The sequence below is a fragment of the Bombina bombina genome, chromosome 5, assembly GCF_027579735.1.
Source record: "Bombina bombina isolate aBomBom1 chromosome 5, aBomBom1.pri, whole genome shotgun sequence".
Taxonomy (NCBI): Eukaryota; Metazoa; Chordata; class Amphibia; order Anura; family Bombinatoridae; genus Bombina; species Bombina bombina.
The window spans coordinates 988687637-988715272 of record NC_069503.1 but is presented as its reverse complement, the minus strand read 5'-3'; the positions used below and the strand labels follow the sequence as shown (position 1 = coordinate 988715272).

At 41.6% G+C, this 27636-nt stretch overlaps 1 protein-coding gene across 1 annotated transcript in view; it reads left to right on the top strand.

The window, feature by feature from the left end:
- Positions 1–4278: 4278 nt before the first annotated feature.
- The window catches only part of DPY19L4 (dpy-19 like 4), a gene marked incomplete at its 3' end in the record, with an annotated part of 41416 nt that continues 18058 nt past the window's right edge, over positions 4279–27636 (top strand). The window contains 8 exon segments of the mRNA XM_053715212.1: positions 4279–4433; positions 8594–8725; positions 8806–8904; positions 10383–10456; positions 15153–15311; positions 25494–25613; positions 26822–26942; positions 27542–27598. Coding sequence (XP_053571187.1) covers positions 4317–4433; positions 8594–8725; positions 8806–8904; positions 10383–10456; positions 15153–15311; positions 25494–25613; positions 26822–26942; positions 27542–27598 — 879 coding nt within the window.

Here is a 27636-nt window from a genome sequence, read left to right as displayed (position 1 = left end):
CCTGGTCAGTACCTGCATGATGAGCAGACCGATGTAGCCTGATGGTTATCTGAGACTTTGCAGCTCAAGATTGTTGGTTCGTGTCCAGCTAGGCGCTGGATGTCTATTTGAAGTCATACTGTAAATTCCAGGTGCGGTAAGATGGGACCTTAATAGATTATCTAGGAAAAGATGTTTAACAGAGGTCAGCTAATCAAGGTTATATTCCTTTACCGGCAGTCTTCTGTCTGGCCAACAGCAAGCTGTAGTGGCCTGGTAGAGAACTTGGCTATCTTGCAACCAGGATGTTGGGAGTTTGGATAGCTACAGTTGGGTTTTCCTTCACTATTCAGTGATTATTTGTATGGAGGGAATTGGTCTGTTGGTTTCCATGGACATCATTCCCGTTACTATTTTCAATAATATGGAGAACTTTGGATCTGTCTCAGAGGATAGATCTGGATCAGTCGATAGAGACTCTCTCCCATAGTGGCTCTTTCAGGAGTATCTGTCACAGGGGTGCATGCTTCTGGAGACATTCCTGGGTGATGTGACCATGGTCGCCTAACTGCTGAAGCAGACTGGGTCTGGTTTAAGGTGCAGGATCTACGGAGGCGGAAGTGTCTACTCTCCTCTTTAGTATTTTGGAGTTGAGAGCGATTTACAATGCGCTGATAGCTGGGCATCAGTCGTCCTTAGATTGTCTTGTTTGCCTGTTTTCATCCTTTTTGTTCTCCTTCCACAAATCTTTGTTCGTCTCAAACAGGAGAGAACGTCGGGATTATATAACAGGAGAGAATATCGGGATTATATTTGTCCCTACGTGGCCTCGCAGGATCTGGTGTGCAGACTTAGTGGAGATGTCGTCTCTCCCACCTTGGAGGCTGCCTCTGAGGGAGGACCTTCTAATCCAGGGCCTCTTCCTTCATCCAAGTCTCGTTTTATCTGAGACTGTCTGCTTGGAGATGGTACGTTTAGTTCTGTCCAAACGTGTTTTTTCTGTATCGGTCTTTGAGACCATGATTCAGGCTCACAAGTCTGTTCCTATAGAGTTTTTTACCACGAGATATGGCGTATATATATATTTGGTGTGAATCCAAGGACTACTCTTGGAGTAGGGTCTGGATTCCTTGAATTTTGTCCTCTTTCCAGGAAGATCTTGAAAAGAGCTTGTTGATCAGTGCCATGAAGGGTAAGATTTCTTCTGTTTATCCTTTGCTGCATAGGCGTCTGGTGGTCGTGCAAGACCTGCATCTTTTTGCCAGACATTGATCAGAATCAGGCCTGTGTTTCTGTCTATTGCTAACCTTAATCTTGTTCTTAAGGTTTTGGAGCAGGCTCCGTTTGAGCTAATGCATTCCATATATATTGAGGTTTTGTTCCTTTGGCTAAAAATCTCTTCTGCTCGGAGAGTTTTGGAACTTTCAGCCTTGCAGTGTGGTTCGCCTTATCTTGTCTTTCATGCCAATAGGGCGGTTCCTTGTTCTAAGTTAGGTTCCTTCCTAATATGGTTTTGAATAGAAATCAGGAACTGTTGTTCCTTCACTATATCCTGATCCTCCTTTTTATGAGGGATGTTTAGTGGAAATCTTGAATGTTGTGTGTGTTATTTATTTCTATCTGCAGGCGACTAAGGATTTTCCTCCAGTCTTCTGCCCTGTTTGTTTGTTTTTCTGGAAGACGTAGAGGTCAGAAACTTCTTTTTCTCTTTCGTTGAGAAGAATATTCGGTTGGCTTATGAGTCTGCTTGACAGCAGCCTCCTGAGAGAATTTCAGCTCTTCCGCAAGGGCTGTCTCCCTTTCTTTGGCTTTCGAATTTAAATTTTCTGTGGAATAGGTTTGCAAGGCTGCAACTTGGTTTTCCTTCTTACTTTTCAAAATTTTAAAAATTGATTCTTTTGCCTCTTCTGAGGCTTCTTATGGGGAGAAAAATTATTTTAAGCGGTGGTACCTTCTGTTTAGGTTACTTGTCTTGTCCCTCCCTAATCATTTGTGTCCTCTAGCTTGGGTATTGGTTCCCAACAGTAATTGATTATTCTGTGGATTCACCGTATTTTAGGAAAGAAAACAAAATTTATGGATATGGTGAGTCCACGGCCCGCCCTTATTTTAAGACAGTTGTTTTTAACTATAATCTCAGGCACCTCTACACCTTGTGTTATTTTCCTTTTTCTCCTTTTTTCTTTGGTCGAATGACTGGGGATTGTGGGAAGGGAAGTGATACTTAACAGCTTTGCTGTGGTGCTCTTTGCCTCCTCCTGCTGGCCAGGAGTGATATTCCCAACAGTAATGTATGATTCCGTGGACTTACCATATCCGGAAATAAATAAGTTTATCAGGTAAGCATAAAATTAGTTGTTTTTTTTTGTAGTTCAAAACTGTGAATTTGTGTCTGCAGAAATAACAGGCCCCTTCTTCACAGCAAAAATGTTATAAAATAAACATACAGAGTTGAGAAATAGAGCTTAAAGGGACATACACCCAAAATATTTATTTCATGATTCAGATAGAGCATACAGATTTCAGATTTACTTCTTTTATCAAATTTGCTTCATTCTCTTGAAATTCTTTGTTGAAAGAGAGCAATGCTATACTGGGAGCTAGGTAAACACATTGGGTGAGCCAATGATGAGAAGCTAGCTCACAGTAGTACATTGCTCCTGAGCCTACCTGTGTGTGCTTTTGATGCCAAGAGAACAAAGCAAATTAGATTAGAGGAGTAAAATGGAAAGTTGGTTAGCATTGCATGTTCTGTCTGAAACGTTAAAGTTTAATTTTGACCCTACTTTCCTTTTAATTTCATTGCCCCCTTGTAAAACTATGTACACAGAATCAACTTTTACTAAGTTTCAAGAAGCTCAATGAATATAAGATTGTTTTGAATGGAATAGATCTGCACAAGGACCTAAGTGTGAGGAGGGAGGAGCAAGCATTAGTTAAATAAAGCTATTTAAGTTGATAAAATATGAACCTGAAAAAATATTTCTCCCCAGTAAAAAATGCGGTGCGTCATATATAAAGGTTACCAAATCCCACAATATTAATACATATAAAATAAGTGAGAAGATAAATATAAAGTCTCTGAGCTGTTACAAATATCGCAACATGCAGTGTGCAGGGGACTTACAAATGTGGTAGGAGAAATTGTAAATCATGTGACCACATGCTTGTTTCCACTACATTTAGATCTGCCACATCCTCTGAAACTTTAGAGACCAGAGAATGTGTCAAATGTAAAAGTAAATTTGTCATTTACTTGGTTGAATGTGTACAATGTTTAAGGCAGTAAGTTGGTAGAACTACCCGAGAGGTGGGTAAACGTATAAAGGAACATCTCTCATATATTGACAATGTGAGAGATGTGTCAGCCCTGTCCAGACATTTCCTTGAGGTTCATTGTGGGAATGTGAATCACTTCAGGTGGCAGGCTATTGAACAGATTGTGAAACCACCAAGGGGTGGTGATAAACTCCAAATTCTGTGCAGACTGGAGATTTATTGGATTCATAGGTTGAATAGCCTGTTGCCTGTGGGATTCAACTCTGAATTTGATATAATCAATTACTGGCATAGATAAGATCCCTGCAACTTGTTTTTTGACTATGTGTTCTTTGGAACTCTTCACATTCCTCCTATTAAAAGTATATGTATATATACGTATGATCTAGATGATTGATTTTGCTTCTTTTGGGAACCTATAGGTATCTGTTCCCATTAGATATACGTTAACACTTGATTAATATGCATTTTTCTTTACAAATCTAATATATTTACTTGTTTATGTATAAAGGATGTATGTCTTACAACATATACACAACATAGTGAGTGCTATCATTCTGCTGTTTCCCTTTATATTTATATCTGTACTCAAATTTGCCTAAATATGCATTCTCTTCCTCTTTTCCTGTTTATTTGTATACTGAGGGTTAAATAATTAATTAAGGTACCACCAATAGGAGTGGTTGTTTGATTTTAAATAATGAGCACCTTGTTCACCCGTTTATGTCTACGACTACGGTCTTTGTGGCCGAAACCGGTCAGACTTTCACTTTTTTACCCTCTACTGTAGCTTGCTTACATCGTTTCTAACATGTTAATCTAATAAAGATATAATTTTTTATATATGAACTATTTGTTATCCCCCTTTTTTCTATTTAAAATATGAGCCTATTAAACTTTAAATAGTACATTTCCCAATAATTTCAGTGATCTATCTGTGCATTTCTATTGGTGCATAACTAAATCAGTAATTTTCTGATATAGCTGGAAAAATATTAGTATTTTGTGACTAAACTTTCACTTGTCTCCTGTTTCTGCAGAGTATTTGTTACCTGATAATGAGTGCCTCCACGTATACCTTCATAATGATGTGGGAGTACAGCCATTACCTGCTGTTCGTACAGGCCTTGGTTCTGTCGCTGCTTGATGGTCTATCCATGGTCCACAAAGACAAGGTATCATTTATTTATAACTAGTCCTAAAGCCCGTGCATACGGGCCATTTTTTGTAGTACAGCGGTCCCACCCCTTGCTCTCTCTCTTCCCCCTCTCTTTTGCTCTCTCTCCTCCTCTCTCTCCTCTCTTTTGCTCTCTCTCCCCTCTCTTTTGTGCTCTCTTTTGCTCTCTCTCTCCCCCCTCTCTTTTGCTCTCTCCCCCCCCTCTCTTTTGCTCTCCCCCTCTCTTTTGCTCTCTCTCTCCCCCCTCTCTTTTGCTGTCTCCCCCTCTTTTGCTGTCTCCCCCCTCTCTTTTGCTCTCTCTCCCCCCTCTTTTGCTTTCTCTCTCCCACCTATTTTGCTTTCTCTCCCCTCTCTTTTGTGCTCTCTTTTCCTCTCTCTCTTCCCCCTCTCTTTTGCTCTGTCTCCCCCCTCTCTTTTGCTCCCCCCTCTCTTTTGCTGTCTCCCCCTCTTTTGCTATCTCCCCCCTCTCTTTTGCTCTCTCTCCCCCCTCTTTTGCTTTCTCTCTCCCACCTATTTTGCTCTTTCTCCCCTCTCTTTTCCTCTCTCTCCCCTCTCTTTTTGCTCTCTCTCCCCTCTCTTTTCGCTCTCTCCCCCTCTCTTTTGTTCTCCCCTCTCTCCTTTTCTCTCTCCCCCTCACCTTTACTCTCTCTCCCTCTTTCCTTTGCTCTCTCTCCCTCTTTCCTTTGCTCTCTCTCCCTCTTTTCTTTGCTCTCTCCCCCCTTCTCCTTTGCTCTCTCTCCCCCTTCTCCTTTGCTCTCTCTCCCCCCTCTCCTTTGCTCTCTCTCCCCGCTCTCCTTTGCTCTCTCTTCCCGCTCTCCTTTGCTCTCTCTTCCTGCTCTCCTTTGCTCTCCCCGCTCTCCTTTGCTCTCCCCGCTCTCCTTTGCTCTCTCTTCCTGCTCTCCTTTGCTCTCCCCGCTCTCCTTTGCTCTCCCCGCTCTCCTTTGCTCTCTCTCCCCGCTCTCCTTTGCTCTCTCTCCCCGCTCTCCTTTGCTCTCTCTCCCCCCTCTCCTTTGCTCTCTCTCCCCCCTCTCCTTTGCTCTCTCTTCCTGCTCTCCTTTGCTCTCCCCGCTCTTCTTTGCTCTCCCCGCTCTCCTTTGCTCTCTCTTCCTGCTCTCCTTTGCTCTCCCCGCTCTCCTTTGCTCTCCCCGCTCTCCTTTGCTCTCTCTCCCCCCTCTCCTTTGCTCTCTCTCCTCCCTCTCCTTTGCTCTCTCTCCCCCTTCTCCTTTGCTCTCTCTCCCCCCTCTCCTTTGCTTTTTCTCCCCCCTCTCCTTTGCTTTTTCTCCCCCCCTCTCCTTTGCTTTTTCTCCCCCCTCTCCTTTGCTTTTTCTCCCCCCTCTCCTTTGCTTTTTCTCCCCCCTCTCCTTTGCTTTTTCTCCCCCCTCTCCTTTGCTTTCTCTCCCCCCTCTCCTTTGCTTTCTCTCCCCCCTCTCCTTTGCTTTCTCTCCCCCCTCTCCTTTGCTTTCTCTCCCCCGTCTCCTTTCTCTCCCCCCTCTCTTTTGCTCTCTCTCCCCCCCCATCTTTTGCTCTCTCTCCCTCTCTCTTTTGCTCTCTCTCCCTCTCTCTTTTGCTCTCTCTCCCTCTCTCTTTTGCTCTCTCTCCCTCCTCTTTTGCTCTCTCTCCCTCCTCTTTTGCTCTCTCTCCCTCCTCTTTTGCTCTCTCTCCCCCCTCTTTTGCTCTCTCTCCCCCCTCTCTTGCTCTCTCTCCCCCCTCTTTTGCTCTCTCTCCTCCCTCTTTTGCTCTCTCTCCCCTCTCTTTTGCTCTCTCTCCCCCCTCTTTTGCTCTCTCTCCCCCCCTCTTTTGCTCTCTCTCCCCCCTCTCCTTTGCTTTCTCTCCCCCTCACTCTTGCTCTCTCCCCCTCACTCTTGCTCTTTCCCCCTCACTCTTGCTCTCTCCCCCTCACTCTTGCTCTCTCCCCCTCACTCTTTTGCTCTCTCTCCCTCTCTCTTTTGCTCTCTCTCCCTCTCTCTTTTGCTCTCTCTCCCTCTCTCTTTTGCTCTCTCTCCCTCTCTCTTTTGCTCTCTCTCCCTCTCTCTTTTGCTCTCTCTCCCTCTCTCTTTTGCTCTCTCTCCCTCTCTCTTTTGCTCTCTCTCCCTCTCTCTTTTGCTCTCTCTCCCCCCTCTTTTGCTCTCTCTCCCCCCTCTTTTGCTCTCTCTCCCCCACATATTTTGCTCTCTCTCCCCCCTCTTTGCCCTCTCTCCCCCTCTCTTTTGAGCTCTCTCCCCCCTCTCTTTTGCGCTCTCCCCCCCTCTCTTTTGCTTTCTCTCCCCCCTCTCTTTTGATCTCTCTCCCCCCTCTCTTTTGCTCTCTCTCCCCCTCTCTTTTGCTCTCTCACCTCTTTTGCTTTCGCCCCCTATCTTTAACTCTCTCTCCGCCTGTCTTTCTCTCTCCCCCTGTCTTTCTCTCTCTCCCTCTCTTTAGCTCTCTCTCCCCCCTCTCTTTTGCATTCTCTCCCCTTTCTTTAACTCTCTCTCTCCCCTCTCTTTAGCTCTCTCTCCCCCCTCTATTTTGTCCCCTCTTTCTCCCCCTCTCTTTAGTTCTCTCTCCCTCTATTTTGCCCCCTCTTCCCCCTCTTTCTCTCTCCCCCCCTCTATTTTGCCCCTCTACCCCCTCTATTTTGCCCCCTCTCTTTTTGCTCAAAATATAAATTTTAATGTTTCAGATAGAGCATTCAGATTTATAAATTTTCCAGTTTACTTCTATTAGTAAAGTGGCACAGTCTTTTAATATGCACCAGCTCCTGAGTATGTGCATGAGTTCACAGTGTATATTTATACGAGTCTGTGACTGGCTGATGGCTGTCACGTGATGAAATTTGTTTGAAAAGCAAATCTATTTCTCATTCATTCTATTTCTCAAGTGCTATTGTCCTATTGTGCTTTGTCTTTTTATTAAGTAATTATTGAATGTGCAATTCTGCTGTATTAAATGATCCTTTAAACTGTAAGGGCTACAAAGCACCTGGTACTCCAAGAACAGCCAATGCAGCATGTCTTTTATTCTGTAAAATATTATCTTTTGTCAGTACTGGAGTTAAACTGTCAGCACACTTGTTTCTAGTGATTCATAGCATCATACAAACATTCTCATATGTGCTCAGTGCATATCTGTATCTCTACATATTTAGCTTATCTGTTGTTTTTCTAAGCTTGTTTTCTTTGCATTTTTATAGTATACTTGTTTTTTTTTTTTTTTTATCATTTTCAAGACTAAAGGAAATGTTAACATGAGGGTCCACAGAAGAAAGGAGGAGTGTGTCTTAAGATGGCATTAAACTAAACATTGAATTCCCCAAGAGGCTGAAGTGCATAAGCCAGTCCTCAGCACTCTGACCTTACTGCTTTCTACGTAGCAATAGTTTGGTCACTGTAGTAGCTCATTTATATCGGTCTCTTACTGGCGTTGGCAAATAAGAGGCTTTTAAAAAACTGATTTCCCTGAACTACAAACAGTTGTCCCTATACGGAAAATAAAACATTGCAATATACAGTACATGTATTATTTATCTGTGCAATGCTTGTTCCACCTTGCCCCTCTTCCACCGTGAGGCTGGAGTGCCTCTATCATGCTTAAGTATGGTTAAATTTATTGACCCTATAACATTCTACACAATGATTGCTCAAGTTTATTTACATCTTTTCATCTCACCATGCTTTTCAAAGGGTATATTCCTGAACTGATCTTGATTTGCAAAACATTGAAAAATGTGCTAAAATATGGCCGTGCTTTAATGATACAGAGCTTTTTTGCAATGCAGTACTTTATTACTGACGTATACAAATAGATTACTTTAATGTCAGTCATGGTTCTAGTTTGTAGTATAAACATTACACACCCAGTAACATCAAGTTGTCACTTAGTTTATTTTTGCCTTGAGTATACATTAAACTTGAGATTCACTGTTCTAGGTAGAGTAACTGCAGAACCAATTAATGGGGCACATGTTTAATTTAATTAATATGTGTCTCCATGTTAGCTAACATGCAGATTATTCAACTGTTATAAGAACTGATCCATATTTTTCCTACTTTTAAAACTTTTTATAAGGATTAAATAATCAAAATATTGCAGATTTTCGGTTATGTCTCTGCTATAGTCATCGCTATAATGAACTGCAAAAATGTCATGTTTTAATAAGAACATTCATTCTTCTTTCCAAAGGTGTATGAAATACATAGAATGTACTTATTTGCTGTATTCGTTGGGTATCTACTCCAATTTGAGAATTCTGCACTACTAACCTCTCCGTTGATTAGCCTTGTGGCAGGTTCAATGATTGCCAAAAGCCTTCAGGTGGGTACAGGCAGTCATTGTTTACAATATACTTTATTCTGTTTGTTTGAATTGCAATTTCTAATGCTTTTCTTTTTCAGATTAGTGTAAAAAAGGGCACATTCAGAGCAAAAGTGATGAAGATAATGTATTTTTATTTGGCGTTCACGATAGCAGTATCACTTAATTTTTTTATAAGGGTAAGTAAAGTGCCACAGTGATTTCTTTAACATTCTGCCAGCTAAGGAATGTTTCTAAGGACATAGATTTATACAATTTTCTATCACATATCTTTGTATCTATTTACTTAAAATATGATTGAGAATCTGGCAAGTGTATTTTTATCTTCCATTCTCCTGCTGGAAGGGACGTTACTGACACTTATTGGGGCACAGTAATTGAACTTTATATTTAATTAAAAAGCCTCTTCACTTTTATATCTGAAATGACATCAGTAGCGCCATTTAGTTCCCCTTTAACTGAAGTTTAGCTGGAAAATCTTCATTCTGCCAGCAGCAACAGGTCTTTATCCTCACCTCATTCTGGCTGTTTAGCATTAATTTATATAAGTATTTAAATATTAACATTGCGGTAGGAAATTACATTATTATTATTATTTTGTTCTCCCTTACCTGGCTGTGCCTATATACATTATTATTATTATTATTATTATTATTATTATTATTATTATTATTTTGTTCTCCCTTACCTGGCTGTGCCTATATACATTATTATTATTATTATTATTATTATTATTATTATTTTGTTCTCCCTTACCTGGCTGTGCCTATATACATTATTATTATTATTATTATTATTATTATTATTTTGTTCTCCCTTACCTGGCTGTGCCTATATACATTATTATTATTATTATTATTATTATTATTATTATTTTGTTCTCCCTTACCTGGCTGTGCCTATATACATTATTATTATTATTATTATTATTATTATTATTTTGTTCTCCCTTACCTGGCTGTGCCTATATACATTATTATTATTATTATTATTTTGTTCTCCCTTACCTGGCTGTGCCTATATACATTATTATTATTATTATTATTATTATTTTGTTCTCCCTTACCTGGCTGTGCCTATATACATTATTATTATTATTATTATTATTATTATTATTTTGTTCTCCCTTACCTGGCTGTGCCTATATACATTATTATTATTATTATTATTATTATTATTATTATTATTATTTTGTTCTCCCTTACCTGGCTGTGCCTATATACATTATTATTATTATTATTATTATTTTGTTCTCCCTTACCTGGCTGTGCCTATATACATTATTATTATTATTATTATTATTATTATTTTGTTCTCCCTTACCTGGCTGTGCCTATATACATTATTATTATTATTATTATTATTATTATTATTATTATTTTGTTCTCCCTTACCTGGCTGTGCCTATATACATTATTATTATTATTATTATTATTATTTTGTTCTCCCTTACCTGGCTGTGCCTATATACATTATTTGGTAACACATCTTCCTCTTTTTGTAAACTGAGTATTCTTATTGATATTTTACAAATGCATTCACATTGTTGAATGTAACTCGTAATATTACATCAAAGCTGACAAGCCATGGGCTGTCTTGACCTTATTAGTTTGTCTGTTCAACCTCTAAGCTATTTGTCTTCTGTTTTTTATTTCAGTCTGTGGTTCCCCATAAAGAAAATTGGCAAATTATGAAACTCCTTGAAGTAAAATTTGGGCTTAACATAACCAAGTAAGTTTTTTGTTTTTGTTTTTTTTTAATTGACTTTAATTTGGAATTTCCTGAAGTCAACTCCAAGTGCAACTAGATTATGTTTGTACTGTGATCCTTTTTTCTCCAACATTGGTGTGTCCGGTCCACGGCGTCATCCTTACTTGTGGGAATATCTCTTCCCCAACAGGAAATGGCAAAGAGTCCCAGCAAAGCTGGCCATATAGTCCCTCCTAGGCTCCGCCCACCCCAGTCATTCTCTTTGCCGTTGCACAGGCAACATCTCCACGGAGATGGTTAAGAGTATGTGGTGTTTAGTTGTAGTTTTTTATTCTACTATCAAGAGTTTGTTATTTTAAAATAGTGCTGGTATGTACTATTTACTCTGAAACAGAAAAGGATGAAGATTTCTGTTTGTGAGAGGAAGATGATTTTAGCAGACAGTAACTAAAATCGATTGCTGTTTCCACATAGGACTGTTGAGATGAAGTAACTTCAGTTGGGGGAAACAGTTGGCAGACTTTTCTGCTTTAGGTATGACTAGCCATATTTCTAACAAGACTGTGTAATGCTGGAAGGCTGTCATTTCCCCTCATGGGGACCGGTAAGCCATTTTCTTAGTTTCAAACAGAATAACAGGCTTAATATGGGCTATAAAACTGGTAGACACTTTTATGGGCTAAATCGATTGCTTTAACGTTTTTTAACGGCAGGCACTGTGTTAGACACCTTTTCCAGTCAGGGAGGGCCTTCCCAATTGGTATGCAATACTCTTAAGGCTTTAAGACACTGTGGTGAAATTTTGGTAAATTTTGAACAATTCCTTCATACTTTTTCACATATTCAGTAATAAAGTGTGCTCTGTTTAAAATTTAAAGAGACAGTAACGGTTTTGTTTTAAAACGTTTTTTGTGCTTTATTGACAAGTTTAAGCCTGTTTAACATGTCTGTGCCTTCGGATAAGCTATGTTCTATATGTGTGAAAGCCAATGTGTCTCCCCACTCAAAATTGTGTGATAATTGTGCCATAGCGTCCAAACAAAGTAAGGACAGTACTGCCACAGATAATGAAATTGCCCAAGATGATTCCTCAGATGAGGGGAGTAGACATGATACTACATCATCCCCTACTGTGTCTACACCAGTTTTGCCCACGCAGGAGGCCCCTAGTACATCTAGCGCGCCAATGCTTATTACCATGCAACAATTGACGGCTGTAATGGATAACTCCATAGCAAATATTTTATCCAAAATGCCTGCATATTAGAGAAAGCGCGATTGCTCTGTTTTAAACACTGAAGAGCAGGAGGGCGCTGATGATAATTGTTCTGTCATACCCTCACACCAATCTGAAGTGGCCATGAGGGAGGTTTTATCAGATGGGGAAATTTCAGATTCAGGAAAAATTTCTCAACAAGCTGAACCTGATGTTGTGACATTTAAATTTAAATTAGAACATCTCCGCGCACTGCTTAAGGAGGTGTTATCTACTCTGGATGATTGTGACAACTTGGTCATTCCAGAGAAATTATGCAAGATGGACAAGTTTCTAGAGGTTCCGGTGCACCCCGGCGCTTTTCCTATACCCAAGCGGGTGGCGGACATAGTGAATAAGGAGTGGGAGAAGCCCGGCATACCTTTTGTTCCCCCACCTATATTTAAGAAATTATTTCCTATGGTCGACCCCAGAAAGGACTTATGGCAGTCAGTCCCTAAGGTCGAGGGGGCAGTTTCTACTCTAAACAAGCGCACTACTATCCCTATCGAGGATAGTTGTGCTTTCAAAGATCCTATGGATAAAACATTGGAAGGTTTGCTTAAAAAGATTTTTGTACAGCAGGGTTACCTTCTACAACCCATTTCGTGCATTGTTCCTGTCACTACGGCAGCGTGGTTCTGGTTCGAGGAACTAGAAAAGTCGCTCAGTAGAGAGACTCCGTATGAGGAGGTTATGGACAGAGTTCATGCACTTAAGTTGGCTAACTCTTTTATTTTAGATGCCGCTTTGCAATTAGCTAGATTAGCGGCGAAAAATTCAGGGTTTGCAATTGTGGCGCGCAGAGCGCTTTGGCTAAAGTCTTGGTCAGCGGATGTATCATCCAAGACAAAATTGCTTAACATCCCTTTCAAAGGTAAAACTCTCTTTGGGCCAGAATTGAAAGAGATTATCTCAGACATTACTGGGGGAAAGGGCCACGCCCTTCCACAAGATAGGCCTTTCAAGGCCAAGAATAAGTCTAATTTTCGTTCCTTTCGCAATTTCAGGAATGGACCGGCCTCTAATTCTGCATCCTCTAAGCAAGAGGGTAATGCCTCACAGCCCAAACCAGCCTGGAAACCTATGCAAGGCTGGAACAAGGGTAAGCAGGCCAAGAAGCCTGCTGCTGCTAACAAAACAGCATGAAGGAGTAGCCCCCGATCCGGGACCGGATCTAGTAGGGGGCAGATTCTCTCTCTTTGCTCAGGCTTGGGCAAGAGATGTTCAGGATCCCTGGGCACTAGAAATAGTTTCTCAGGGCTATCTTCTGGAATTCAAGGAACTACCCCCAAGGGGAAGGTTCCACATGTCTCACTTATCCTTAAACCAAATAAAGAGACAGGCGTTCTTACATTGTGTAGAAGACCTGTTAAAGATGGGAGTGATACACCCTGTTCCAATGACGGAACAAGGAATGGGATTTTACTCAAATCTGTTCGTAGTTCCCAAAAAAGAGGGAACCTTCAGACCAATTCTGGATTTAAAGATCCTAAACAAATTTCTCAGGGTACCATCGTTCAAAATGGAAACCATTCGAACGATTCTACCCACTATCCAGGAAGGTCAATTTATGACTACCGTGGATCTAAAGGATGCGTACCTACATATTCCTATCCACAAAGAACATCATCAGTTCCTAAGGTTCTCCTTTCTGGACAAACATTACCAGTTTGTGGCCCTCCCATTCGGGTTAGCCACTGCTCCAAGGATTTTCACAAAGGTACTCGGGTCCCTTCTAGCGGTTCTAAGACCAAGGGGCATTGCAGTAGTACCGTACTTGGATGACATTCTAATACAAGCGTCATCCCTTTCAAAAGCAAAGGCTCATACAGACATCGTTCTGGCCTTTCTCAGATCTCACAGATGGAAGGTGAACATAGAAAAGAGTTCTCTGTCTCCGTCAACAAGAGTTCCCTTCTTGGGAACAATAATAGATTCCTTAGAAATGAGGATTTTTCTGACAGATGTCAGAAAGTCAAAACTTCTAAGCGCTTGTCAAGTTCTTCACTCTGTTCCACGTCCTTCCATAGCTCAGTGCATGGAAGTGGTAGGGTTGATGGACATAGTTCCTTTTGCACGAATTCATCTAAGACCATTACAACTGTGCATGCTCAAACAGTGGAATGGGGACTATACAGCCTTGTCTCCAGTGATTCAAGTAGATCAGAAGACCAGAGAGTCACTCCGTTGGTGGCTGACCCTGGACCATCTATCCCAGGGAATGAGCTTCCGCAGACCAGAGTGGGTCATTGTCACGACCGACGCCAGTCTAGTGGGCTGGGGCGCGGTCTGGGAATCCCTGAAAGCTCAGGGACTATGGTCTCGGGAAGAGTCTCTTCTCCCGATAAACATTCTGGAACTAAGAGCGATATTCAATGCTCTCAGGGCTTGGCCTCAGCTTGCAAAGGCCAGATTCATAAGATTCCAATCAGACAACATGACGACTGTTGCGTATATTAATCATCAGGGGGGAACAAGGAGTTCCCTAGCGATGAAAGAAGTGACCAAAATAATACAATGGGCGGAGGATCACTCCTGCCATCTATCTGCGATCCACATCCCAGGTGTGGAAAACTGGGAAGCGGATTATCTGAGTCGTCAGACTTTCCATCCGGGGGAGTGGGAACTCCACCCGGAGATCTTTGCCCAGTTGACTCAATTATGGGGCATTCCAGACATGGATCTGATGGCGTCTCGTCAGAACTTCAAGGTTCCTTGTTACGGGTCCAGATCCAGGGATCCCAAGACGACTAGTGGATGCACTAGTAGCACCTTGGACTTTCAACCTAGCTTATGTGTTCCCACCGTTTCCTCTCATTCTCACAGCTCACTCCACTAGGGCTGTGGCTTCCACATGGGCCTTCAAGAACGAGGCTTCTGTTGATCAGATATGTAAGGCAGCGACTTGGTCTTTACTGCACACCTTTGCCAAATTTTACAAATTTGATACTTTTGCTTCTTCGGAGGCTATTTTTGGGAGAAAGGTTTTGCAAGCCGTGGTGCCTTCCGTTTAGGTAACCTGATTTGCTCCCTCCCTTCATCCGTGTCCTAAAGCTTTGGTATTGGTTCCCACAAGTAAGGATGACGCCGTGGACCGGACACACCAATGTTGGAGAAAACAGAATTTATGCTTACCTGATAAATTACTTTCTCCAACGGTGTGTCCGGTCCACGGCCCGCCCTGGTTTTTTAATCAGGTCTGATGAATTATTTTCTCTAACTACAGTCACCACGGTACCATATGGTTTCTCCTATATTTTTCCTCCTGTCCGTCGGTCGAATGACTGGGGTGGGCGGAGCCTAGGAGGGACTATATGGCCAGCTTTGCTGGGACTCTTTGCCATTTCCTGTTGGGGAAGAGATATTCCCACAAGTAAGGATGACGCCGTGGACCGGACACACCGTTGGAGAAAGTAATTTATCAGGTAAGCATAAATTCTGTTTTTCTTCTAAATCTAGAAACTTCACAGTAAATTGGCTGCTGTGCCAGGATTCCTTGCAGCCTCCATCGCAGGACTATATTTTACGGCTCACACAGTCCTCCCTTTTGCCTTTCTATTTGCTGGTGTTGCTGATCTGTGTCTTTTCAGTGCTTCAAGGCGTGTTTCGGAGGATTCGGTAAGTGCTTACCTTTTTATTGTGACTCGTGTACCAAGCTGTACGGAAATTGGTGGCACTTAGTCACGTGTTGACAAATGTATTTGAAACCTTACCTAGTAGCTGAGCAAAATACCTTGAAGACAGATACAAAATTTCATAGGAGCTAGTGAACGATTTTATATTGAGATTCATGTAGAATAATACATAAAGTTAAAGGGATAGGAAAGTCGAAATTCATCTCGCATGATTCAGCTGGAGCTTGTAATTTTAGGACACTTTTAAATGAACTTCTATTTCTCTTGTTAAGTGTGTTCAGTCCACGGGTCATCCATTACTTATGGGATATATTCTCCTTCCCAACAGGAAGTTGCAAGAGGATCACCCAAGCAGAGCTGCCATATAGCTCCTCCCCTCACATGTCATATCCAGTCATTCTCTTGCAAGTCTCAACAATGGAGGTTGTGAGAGGAGATAGGAGTTTTTTACTTAACATTCTTCAATCAAAAGTTTATTATTTTAAAATAGCACCGGAGTGTGCTGTTTGTTCTCTCAGGCAGTATTTAGAAGAAGAATCTGCCTGCGTTTTTCTATGATCTTAGCAGACGTAACTAAGATCCACTGGCTGTTCTCGCACATTCTGAGGAGTGGGGTAACTTCAGAGAAGGGAATAGCATGCAAGGTCCCCCGCAAATGAGGTATGTGCAGTAAAATATTTTCTAGGAATGGAATTGACTAAGAAAACACTGCTGTTACCCATATAACGTAAGTACAGCCTTTAATGCAGTAGTAGTGACTGGTATCAGGCTGATAAATGTATGTGCAGTTGAGTTATTTTCTGGGGACTAGAATTTAACTTTAAATACTGTTAGTACTGAAATAAATGTATAAGCCTTTAACTGCAGTAGAAGCGACTGGTAGCAGGCTTAGTGATAACTTTGCATACCACTGGAAAGTTGTTTTTAAAACGTTTACTGGCATGTTATTCGTTTTGTGAGGTACTTTGGTGATAAATCTTTTGGGCATGATTTTTTTCCACATGGCTAACGTATATTTCTGCATAGAAACCGTTATATCAGGTCTCCCACTGTTGTAATAGGAGTGGGAGGGATCTTTTTTTAGCGCCTTGTTGCGCAGTTAAAATTCTAGCACAGTCTTCCTGCTTCTTCCTCTTTGATCCAGGACGTCTCCAGAGAGCTCAGGGGTCTTCAAAATTCATTTTTGAGGGAGGTAATCAGTCACAGCAGACCTGTGACAGTGTGTTTGACTGTGAGAAAAGTTTTAAATCTAAAATTGATTATCCGTTTTGGGTATTGAGGGGTTAATCATCCTTTTGCTAATGCGTGCAATCCTCTGCTAATTTCATACATTTACTGTTAAAAATTGGTTGCTATAACTGTATTAGTTCATTGTTATTTCAACTGTGACAGTTTTTTTGTGTTTTTAAAAGCGCTGCAGCGTTTTTTATATTGCTTGTAAACTTATTGAAAGAAATTTCCAAGCTTGATAGCTTCATTGCTAGTCTGTTTTAACATGTCTGACACAGATGAATCTGCTTGCTCATTATGTTTAAAGGCCAATGTGGAGCCCAATAGAAATATGTGTACCAATTGTATTGATGTTACTTTAAATAAAAGTCTGTCTTTATCGGTAAAGAAATTATCACCAGACAACGAGGGGGAAGTTATGCCGCCTAACTCTCCTCACGTGTCAGTACCTTCGCCTCCCGCTCAGGAGGTGCGTGAGATTGTGGCGCCAAGTACATCAAGGCACTTACAAATCACTTTACAAGATATGGCTAATGTTATGAAAGAAGTATTATCTAATTTGCCTGAGTTAAGAGGCAAGCGCGATAGCTCTGGGTTAAGGACAGAGCGCGCTGATGATATGAGGGCCATGTCTGACACTGCGTCACAATTTGCAGAACATGAGGACGGAGAGCTTCATTCTGTGGGTGACGGATCTGATCCAGGGAGACCGGATTCAGAAATATCAAATTTTAAATTTAAGCTTGAGAACCTTCGTGCATTGCTAGGGGAGGTATTAGCGGCTCTGAATGATTGCGACACGGTTGCAATCCCAGAGAAATTATGTAGGCTGGATAAATACTATGCGGTACCGGTGTGTACTGATGTTTTTCCTATACCTAAAAGGCTTACAGAGATTATTAGCAAGGAGTGGGATAAACCCGGTGTGCCTTTTTCCCCTCCTCCGATATTTAGAAAGATGTTCCCAATAGACGCCACCACACGAGACTTATGGCAGACGGTCCCTAAGGTGGAGGGAGCAGTTTCTACTTTAGCCAAGCGTACCAATATCCCGGTGGAGGATAGTTGTGCTTTCTCAGATCCAATGGACAAAAAATTAGAAGGTTACCTTAAGAAAATATTTGTTCAACAAGGTTTTATATTACAGCCCCTTGCATGCATTTCGCCCGTCACTGCTGCAGCGGCATTCTGGTTTGAGTCTCTGGAAGAGGCTATTCGCACAGCACCATTGGATGAGACTATGAACAGGCTTAAAGCCCTTAAGCTAGCTAATGCATTTGTTTCGGATGCCGTTGTGCATTTAACCAAACTAACGGCTAAGAACTCCGGATTCGCCATCAAGGCCCGCAAAGCGCTATGGCTTAAATCCTGGTCAGCAGATGTAACTTCTAAATCTAAATTACTTAATATTCCTTTCAAAGGGCAAACCTTATTCGGGCCCGGCTTGAAGGAGATTATTGCTGACATTACTGGAGGTAAGGGTCACACCCTTCCTCAGGACAGGGCCAAATCAAAGGCCAAACAGTCTAATTTTCGTGCCTTTTGTAATTTCAAGGCAGGAGCAGCATCAACTTCCTCCGCTCCAAAACAGGAAGGAACTGCTGTTCGTTACAGACAGGGTTGGAAAAGCAACCAGTCCTGGAACAAGGGCAAGCAGGCCAGAAAGCCTACTTCTGCCCCTAAGACAGCATGAAGAGAGGGCCCCCTATCCGGAAACGGATCTCGTGGGGGGCAGACTTTCTCTCTTCGCCCAGGCTTGGGCAAGACATGTCCAGGATCCCTGGGCGTTGGAGATTATATCTCAGGGATACCTTCTGGACTTCAAAGCTTCTCCTCCACAAGGGAGATTTCATCTTTCAAGGTTATCAGCAAACCAAATAAAGAAAGAGGCTTTTCTTCGCTGTGTACAAGACCTCCTAGTAATGGGGGAGATCCACCCAGTTCCGCGGACGGAACAAGGGCAGGGATTTTGCTCAAATCTGTTTGTGGTTCCCAAGAAAGAGGGAACCTTCAGACCAATCTTGGACCTAAAAATCTTAAACAAATTCCTAAGAGTTCCATCATTCAAAATGGAAACTATTCGAACCATCCTACCCATGATCCAAGAGGGTCAGTACATGACCACAGTGGACTTAAAGGATGCCTACCTTCACATACCGATTCACAAAGATCATTATCGGTACCTAAGGTTTGCCTTTCTAGACAGGCATTACCAGTTTGTAGCTCTTCCCTTCGGGTTAGCTACGGCCCCGAGAATTTTTACAAAGGTTCTGGGCTCGCTTCTGGCGGTTCTAAGACCGCGAGGCATATCGGTGGCTCCGTACCTAGACGACATTCTGATACGAGCGTCAAGTTTTCAAAATGCAAAGTCTCATACAGAGGTAGTTCTGGCATTTCTGAGGTCGCATGGGTGGAAGGTGAACATGGAAAAGAGTTCTCTGTTACCACTCACAAGGGTTCCCTTTCTAGGGACTCTTATAGATTCTGTAGAGATGAAGATTTACCTGACGGAGTCCAGGTTATCAAAAATCCTAAATGCTTGCCGTGTCCTTCATTCCATTCCAAGCCCATCAGTAGCTCAGTGCATGGAAGTAATCGGCTTAATGGTCGCGGCAATGGACATATTGCCATTTGCACGCCTGCATCTCAGACCGCTGCAATTATGCATGCTGAGTCAGTGGAATGGGGATTACTCAGATCTGTCCCCTTTACTAAATCTGGACCAGGAGGTCAGAGATTCTCTTCTCTGGTGGTTGTCTCGGATTCATCTGTCCAAGGGAATGACTTTTCACAGACCAGATTGGATTTGCAGAACATGAGGACGGAGAGCTTCATTCTGTGGGTGACGGATCTGATCCAGGGAGACCGGATTCAGAAATATCAAATTTTAAATTTAAGCTTGAGAACCTTCGTGCATTGCTAGGGGAGGTATTAGCGGCTCTGAATGATTGCGACACGGTTGCAATCCCAGAGAAATTATGTAGGCTGGATAAATACTATGCGGTACCGGTGTGTACTGACGTTTTTCCTATACCTAAAAGGCTTACAGAGATTATTAGCAAGGAGTGGGATAAACCCGGTGTGCCTTTTTCCCCTCCTCCGATATTTAGAAAGATGTTCCCAATAGACGCCACCACACGAGACTTATGGCAGACGGTCCCTAAGGTGGAGGGAGCAGTTTCTACTTTAGCCAAGCGTACCAATATCCCGGTGGAGGATAGTTGTGCTTTCTCAGATCCAATGGACAAAAAATTAGAAGGTTACCTTAAGAAAATATTTGTTCAACAAGGTTTTATATTACAGCCCCTTGCATGCATTTCGCCCGTCACTGCTGCAGCGGCATTCTGGTTTGAGTCTCTGGAAGAGGCTATTCGCACAGCACCATTGGATGAGACTATGAACAGGCTTAAAGCCCTTAAGCTAGCTAATGCATTTGTTTCGGATGCCGTTGTGCATTTAACCAAACTAACGGCTAAGAACTCCGGATTCGCCATCAAGGCCCGCAAAGCGCTATGGCTTAAATCCTGGTCAGCAGATGTAACTTCTAAATCTAAATTACTTAATATTCCTTTCAAAGGGCAAACCTTATTCGGGCCCGGCTTGAAGGAGATTATTGCTGACATTACTGGAGGTAAGGGTCACACCCTTCCTCAGGACAGGGCCAAATCAAAGGCCAAACAGTCTAATTTTCGTGCCTTTTGTAATTTCAAGGCAGGAGCAGCATCAACTTCCTCCGCTCCAAAACAGGAAGGAACTGCTGTTCGTTACAGACAGGGTTGGAAAAGCAACCAGTCCTGGAACAAGGGCAAGCAGGCCAGAAAGCCTACTTCTGCCCCTAAGACAGCATGAAGAGAGGGCCCCCTATCCGGAAACGGATCTCGTGGGGGGCAGACTTTCTCTCTTCGCCCAGGCTTGGGCAAGACATGTCCAGGATCCCTGGGCGTTGGAGATTATATCTCAGGGATACCTTCTGGACTTCAAAGCTTCTCCTCCACAAGGGAGATTTCATCTTTCAAGGTTATCAGCAAACCAAATAAAGAAAGAGGCTTTTCTTCGCTGTGTACAAGACCTCCTAGTAATGGGGGAGATCCACCCAGTTCCGCGGACGGAACAAGGGCAGGGATTTTGCTCAAATCTGTTTGTGGTTCCCAAGAAAGAGGGAACCTTCAGACCAATCTTGGACCTAAAAATCTTAAACAAATTCCTAAGAGTTCCATCATTCAAAATGGAAACTATTCGAACCATCCTACCCATGATCCAAGAGGGTCAGTACATGACCACAGTGGACTTAAAGGATGCCTACCTTCACATACCGATTCACAAAGATCATTATCGGTACCTAAGGTTTGCCTTTCTAGACAGGCATTACCAGTTTGTAGCTCTTCCCTTCGGGTTAGCTACGGCCCCGAGAATTTTTACAAAGGTTCTGGGCTCGCTTCTGGCGGTTCTAAGACCGCGAGGCATATCGGTGGCTCCGTACCTAGACGACATTCTGATACGAGCGTCAAGTTTTCAAAATGCAAAGTCTCATACAGAGATAGTTCTGGCATTTCTGAGGTCGCATGGGTGGAAGGTGAACATGGAAAAGAGTTCTCTGTTACCACTCACAAGGGTTCCCTTTCTAGGGACTCTTATAGATTCTGTAGAGATGAAGATTTACCTGACGGAGTCCAGGTTATCAAAAATCCTAAATGCTTGCCGTGTCCTTCATTCCATTCCAAGCCCATCAGTAGCTCAGTGCATGGAAGTAATCGGCTTAATGGTCGCGGCAATGGACATATTGCCATTTGCGCGCCTGCATCTCAGACCGCTGCAATTATGCATGCTGAGTCAGTGGAATGGGGATTACTCAGATCTGTCCCCTTTACTAAATCTGGACCAGGAGGTCAGAGATTCTCTTCTCTGGTGGTTGTCTCGGATTCATCTGTCCAAGGGAATGACTTTTCACAGACCAGATTGGACGATTGTAACAACAGATGCCAGCCTTCTAGGCTGGGGCGCAGTCTGGAATTCCCTGAAGGCTCAGGGATCGTGGACTCAGGAGGAGAAACTCCTTCCAATAAACATTCTGGAATTAAGAGCAATATTCAATGCTCTTCTAGCTTGGCCTCAGTTAGCAACACTGAGGTTCATCAGATTTCAGTCGGACAACATCACGACTGTGGCTTACATCAATCATCAAGGGGGAACCAGGAGTTCCCTAGCGATGTTAGAAGTCTCAAAGATAATTCGCTGGGCAGAGTCTCACTCTTGCCATCTGTCAGCGATCTACATCCCAGGCGTGGAGAACTGGGAGGCGGACTTTCTAAGTCGCCAGACTTTTCATCCGGGGGAGTGGGAACTTCACCCGGAGGTATTTGCTCAACTGATTCTTCGTTGGGGCGAACCGGAACTGGATCTCATGGCTTCTCGCCAGAACGCCAAGCTTCCTTGTTACGGATCCAGGTCCAGGGACCCGGGAGCGGTGCTGATAAATGCACTAGCAGCCCCTTGGGTTTTCAACATGGCTTATGTGTTTCCACCGTTTCCGTTGCTGCCTCGACTGATTGCCAGGATCAAACAGGAGAGAGCATCGGTGATTCTGATAGCGCCTGCGTGGCCACGCAGGACCTGGTATGCAGACCTAGTGGACATGTCGTCCTGTCCACCATGGTCTCTGCCTCTGAGGCAGGACCTTCTAATTCAGGGTCCTTTCAACCATCCAAGCCTAATTTCTCTGAGGCTGACTGCATGGAGATTGAACGGTTGATTCTATCAAAGCGTGGTTTCTCGGAGTCGGTTATTGATACATTGATACAGGCTCGGAAACCGGTTACCAGAAAAATTTACCATAAGATATGACGTAAATATTTACATTGGTGTGAATCCAAGAGTTACTCATGGAGTAAGGTTAGGATTCCTAGGATATTGTCTTTTCTACAAGAGGGTTTAGAAAAGGGTTTATCCGCTAGTTCGTTAAAGGGACAGATTTCTGCTCTGTCTATTCTTTTTCACAAACGTCTGGCAGAGAACCCAGACGTCCAGGCTTTTTGTCAGGCTTTGGCTAGGATTAAGCCTGTGTTTAAAACCGTTGCTCCTCCGTGGAGCTTAAACTTGGTTCTTAAAGTTCTTCAGGGTGTTCCGTTTGAACCCCTTCATTCCATTGATATTAAGCTTTTATCTTGGAAAGTTCTGTTTTTGATGGCTATTTCCTCGGCTCGGAGAGTCTCTGAGTTATCTGCCTTACATTGTGATTCTCCTTATCTGATTTTTCATTCAGACAAGGTAGTTCTGCGTACTAAACCTGGGTTTTTACCTAAGGTTGTTTCTAATAGGAATATCAATCAGGAGATTGTTGTTCCATCATTATGTCCTAACCCTTCTTCAAAGAAGGAACGTCTTTTGCATAATCTGGACGTAGTCCGTGCCCTGAAGTTCTACTTACAGGCAACTAAAGATTTTCGGCAAACTTCTTCTCTGTTTGTCGTTTATTCTGGGCAGAGGAGAGGTCAAAAGGCTTCGGCCACCTCTCTCTCTTTTTGGCTTCGTAGCATAATACGTTTAGCCTATGAGACTGCTGGACAGCAGCCCCCTGAAAGAATTACAGCTCATTCCACTAGAGCTGGGGCTTCCACCTGGGCCTTTAAGAACGAGGCCTCTGTTGAACAGATTTGCAAGGCTGCAACTTGGTCTTCACTTCATACCTTTTCAAAATTTTACAAATTTGACACTTTTGCTTCTTCGGAGGCTGTTTTTGGGAGAAAGGTTCTACAGGCAGTGGTTCCTTCTGTTTAAAGTTCCTGCCTTGTCCCTCCCATCATCCGTGTACTTTAGCTTTGGTATTGGTATCCCATAAGTAATGGATGACCCGTGGACTGAACACACTTAACAAGAGAAAACATAATTTATGCTTACCTGATAAATTTATTTCTCTTGTTGTGTGTTCAGTCCACGGCCCGCCCTGTCTTTTTTTGAGGCAGTTCTAAATTTTAATTAAAACTCCATTCACCACTGCACCCTATAGTTTTTCCTTTCTCGTCTTGTTTCGGTCGAATGACTGGATATGACATTTGAGGGGAGGAGCTATATGGCAGCTCTGCTTGGGTGATCCTCTTGCAACTTCCTGTTGGGAAGGAGAATATATCCCATAAGTAATGGATGACCCGTGGACTGAACACACTACAAGAGAAATAAATTTATCAGGTAAGCATAAATTATGTTTTTCAAATGTGCTTTGTTCTCTTGGTATCCCTTGTTGAAAAAGAATATGCACATATCCTACACTGGTGGGAGCTAGCTGCTGATTGGTGCCTGCACACATTTGTCTCTTGTGATTGGCTAATCAGACGTGTTCAGCTAGCTGCCTGTGGTGCAATGCTGTTCCTTCAGCAAAGGATAACAAGGTAATGAAGCTAATTTAAAAATAGAAGTTAATTGAAATGTTGTTGAAAAAAATGGAAGTTCTATCCAAATCATAAAAGAAAATTTTGGGGTAACAGCCGTTTTACATTCAGCGATTATTTCAGGCATTTCATGTGGTGGCTGTAAATATGTGTTGAAATGTAAGTACTAGGAGGTTGGGGTGCAGCAGTCAGTAGTGGAGTCAGATTTTATGGATCACCAGGTCTTCAGGTGGGGTCTCGACTTTCATGGCCTCCCATGTAAGTAAACTATATGACTTGCTGGGACTTCACCAAGTAATCTGCTGGTGCAACAGTTATATCATCCTCTGAGTTTGCCTTAAAGGGATATGAAACAGTGCTCCCTTAGTACTATATATATATATATATATATATATATATATATATATATATATATAACATAAAATAGTAACAGATTGTCTTAAATTAAACAGCAAACAATGTACTTGTTTTCTTGCAAAATGAGCACTTGAGAAATTCTCAGTGTAGCCCCTGCCTACAGCTAGTTAAGGGGTCAGACATGCTGAGAACTTAGGTTGCGTTCTTCCTCTTCTGAGCGTGGGCAGAACCTGATTTCTATCTCTCTAACTATAACTTAATAGTAAACCAGCTCATTGTTTATTTGTAACTCTGTTTAACAATACACTAGTGAATAAGAACAGCAATTTTAAAGAATTAACTTAGTTAAAAGATAGAATTGTGGGGGAGGGGCATGTCTGTACTGCGGTCATTATCGGCTGCAATATTTTTAGCTGCCAAGCTGAACTAATTAATCCGCCTATTATGTAGGTTATTTAACAGCATCCAAGCCTGCATATGATTCATGGGTTTTCCTACACATGCTGATTTGAATGATGTTAGCTGTGTTGGGTTTATGATGTTGTAGCCAAGGTTCCAACCGTTGAGATTTGGGGGGCGGTGGCCTAACTAACCGTTTTAAACACCTCCCCAGTTATTCATGTTAGCACTTATGAAAGGATTATGGAAGCAATCTGTACTTTACTGGAGGAGCATTTAACTCAACTACACATGCTGCTAGATCTCTGTTTTGTTGCAATAATTATTCGTGAAGATGGAGACTCTTATATTAATATAACAGCGGTGGTTATCCAAAGTTTGGGATTCAGTAATAAAGGGATTATCAATCTTTTTAAACAATAAAAAAATATCAAGTAGACTCTAGTCAGAATTAAACTCATGATTCAGATAGGGCATGCAATTTTAAACAACTTACTTTTATCATCAAATTTGCTTTGTTCTTTGTTGAATGCTAAACCTAGGCAGGCTCATAGGCTAATTTATAAGCCCTTGAAGGCCGCCTCTTATCTCAGGGCATTTTGGCAGTTTTTCACAGCTATACAGCTTCTAAAAATCCATAAGTATTTTTGTTGTATTCAATATCTGGTTTTCTGTATTGTAGCTGCTGATACCTTTCAGTGGGATAGGACTTACTTTAGTGCATTTGTTTACAGTATATGTGTATATATTCTCTCACTCATATTGATCTCACTTTTGTTTAAACATTTTTATTGCAGGGGTGGACAAAGAAGTGATAATTTCAAACTTGAGGAGGGCAGGATAGGGGAAAGACCAGAGGTCATCTACCATGTGGTTCAGACTATTGTGCTGGGGCTTTTTGCCATGATCTTTGAAGGGTACGTTAATTTTGTAACATTACAATATCTTTACAATGGATAGTTTATTCTATCAGATAAGTAAATATTTATTTTCTTTTAATATATCCCTAAACTCACAATTGAGATATATATATATATATATATATATATATATATATATATATATATATATATATATATATATATTTTTAGAGCATTAAATAACAAATGTAAAAGACATTTTATAAGAACATGAAAGTTAAAATTAAAGGGGCAGTCAAAAAAAAATAAAAAAAAATTAAACTTTCATGATTCATATAGGGCATGTAATTTTTTAACAACTTTCCAATATACTTTTATTATTAAATTTGCTTTTTTCTCTTGGTATTCTTTGTTAAAAGCTAAACATAAATAAGCTTAAATGTAATTTTTAAGCTGTTGAAGACCACCTCTTATCTCAGTGCATTTTGACGGTTTTCACAGCTAGACATCACTAGTTCATGTGTGCACATAGATAACACTGTGCTCACTCCCGTAGAGTTATTAATGAGTCAACACTGATTAGCTGAAATGCAAGTCTGTCAAAAGAACTGAGATAAAAGGCAGTCTGCAGATGCTTGAATACAAGGTAATCACAGAGGTAAAAAGTATATTAATATGTTGGTTATGCAAAAGGGATTTATCTTTCTTTTTATATAATAAATATTCTGAAGTAGACTATCCCTTTAAATTACAGGAACAGGAGGTAAAATTTAAGTATTTCAAAGTTGTTTTACTACACATAATTAAACATTTTATATTACAATCTCAAATTCTTTAATTGCTGTTTCATCTTAAAGGGATGTGAAAATATAAATTAAACTTTCATGATTGAGAGAGAGAGAGCATACAATTTTAAACAACTTGTCAATTTATTTTGTTCTTTTAGTATTCTTTGTTGAAGAACATACTTAGGTAGGCTCAGGAGCCACTGAGACTACTGGGAACTAGCTTGGCTGCACTATTATATTCAAAAAAGAATACCAAGGGAACAAAGCACATTTTTTAAGTAAATTGGAAAGTTGTTTAAAATATCATGATGCATCTGTATCAGGAAGTTTAACTTTGTCTTTACTGTCCCTTTAATGATAGAAAAGATGAGTAGTGACATAACCTGCACAAAGCCAGTCAATACCGGAAATCCGTTTCTACAGTCAGATTAACGCATTGTTCAGTCTCATTGCATGTGTTCTTATTGTGTTTGTTAGTATGAAGTATCTATGGACGCCCTATGTGTGCATGCTTGCTGCCTTTGGGGTGTGCTCACCTGAACTTTGGACAACACTTTTCAAGTGGATTCGGTTAAAAACTGTACATCCAGTGATGCTGGTAAGCAAGTGCTTGAGATAACTACATTTGTGTAAGGATTTGCTCTTGCTTAAAGCCAGTGATTCTCAGCCAGGGTCTGTGGTATTGTATTTTCATACAAATACTATATTAATATTACCACCAACCTTCCCCCAATGCTATTAACCTCATGAGCAGCCTAATCCTTGCTGCTGATAACCCGGAGACCCCCTTGCAGCACCACTTTACCACTCTATGGCTCCTCACTGCAGTGCTAAACAATTACCTCTAAACAGTTCCCCATTCCAGCTACACATCACCTCCCCATAGCAAACTCTCCTACTAAAATCTTGTATTCGGCAACCAGTGTATCAAACCATTTCCACGTGTGAATCAAGTGTAATTATCCTTATACCTTGCATAGATTTTTTCATTTTATTTTGAAGAATGTGTAGCCATGTAGAGCCAGAAGTAAAATTCTCCTGGCTTTTGTCCATCCCTGCAGTAAACCATATGCCCGTGAATTGAAGAATCCTATGTAGTACAGAGCTATATATCTTACTTACAGGCCATACTAATTCCTGTATTGGTGTATGTTACTGATGTTTAATACATTATTTCCTTTGTTTTTCTTCTAACAGGCTCTCATTTTAAGTGTTGCAGTCCCTACTGTTATTGGATTCAGTCTATGGCGGGAGGTAAAATGCAATTTTATATTTAGACATATGTAGAAGTT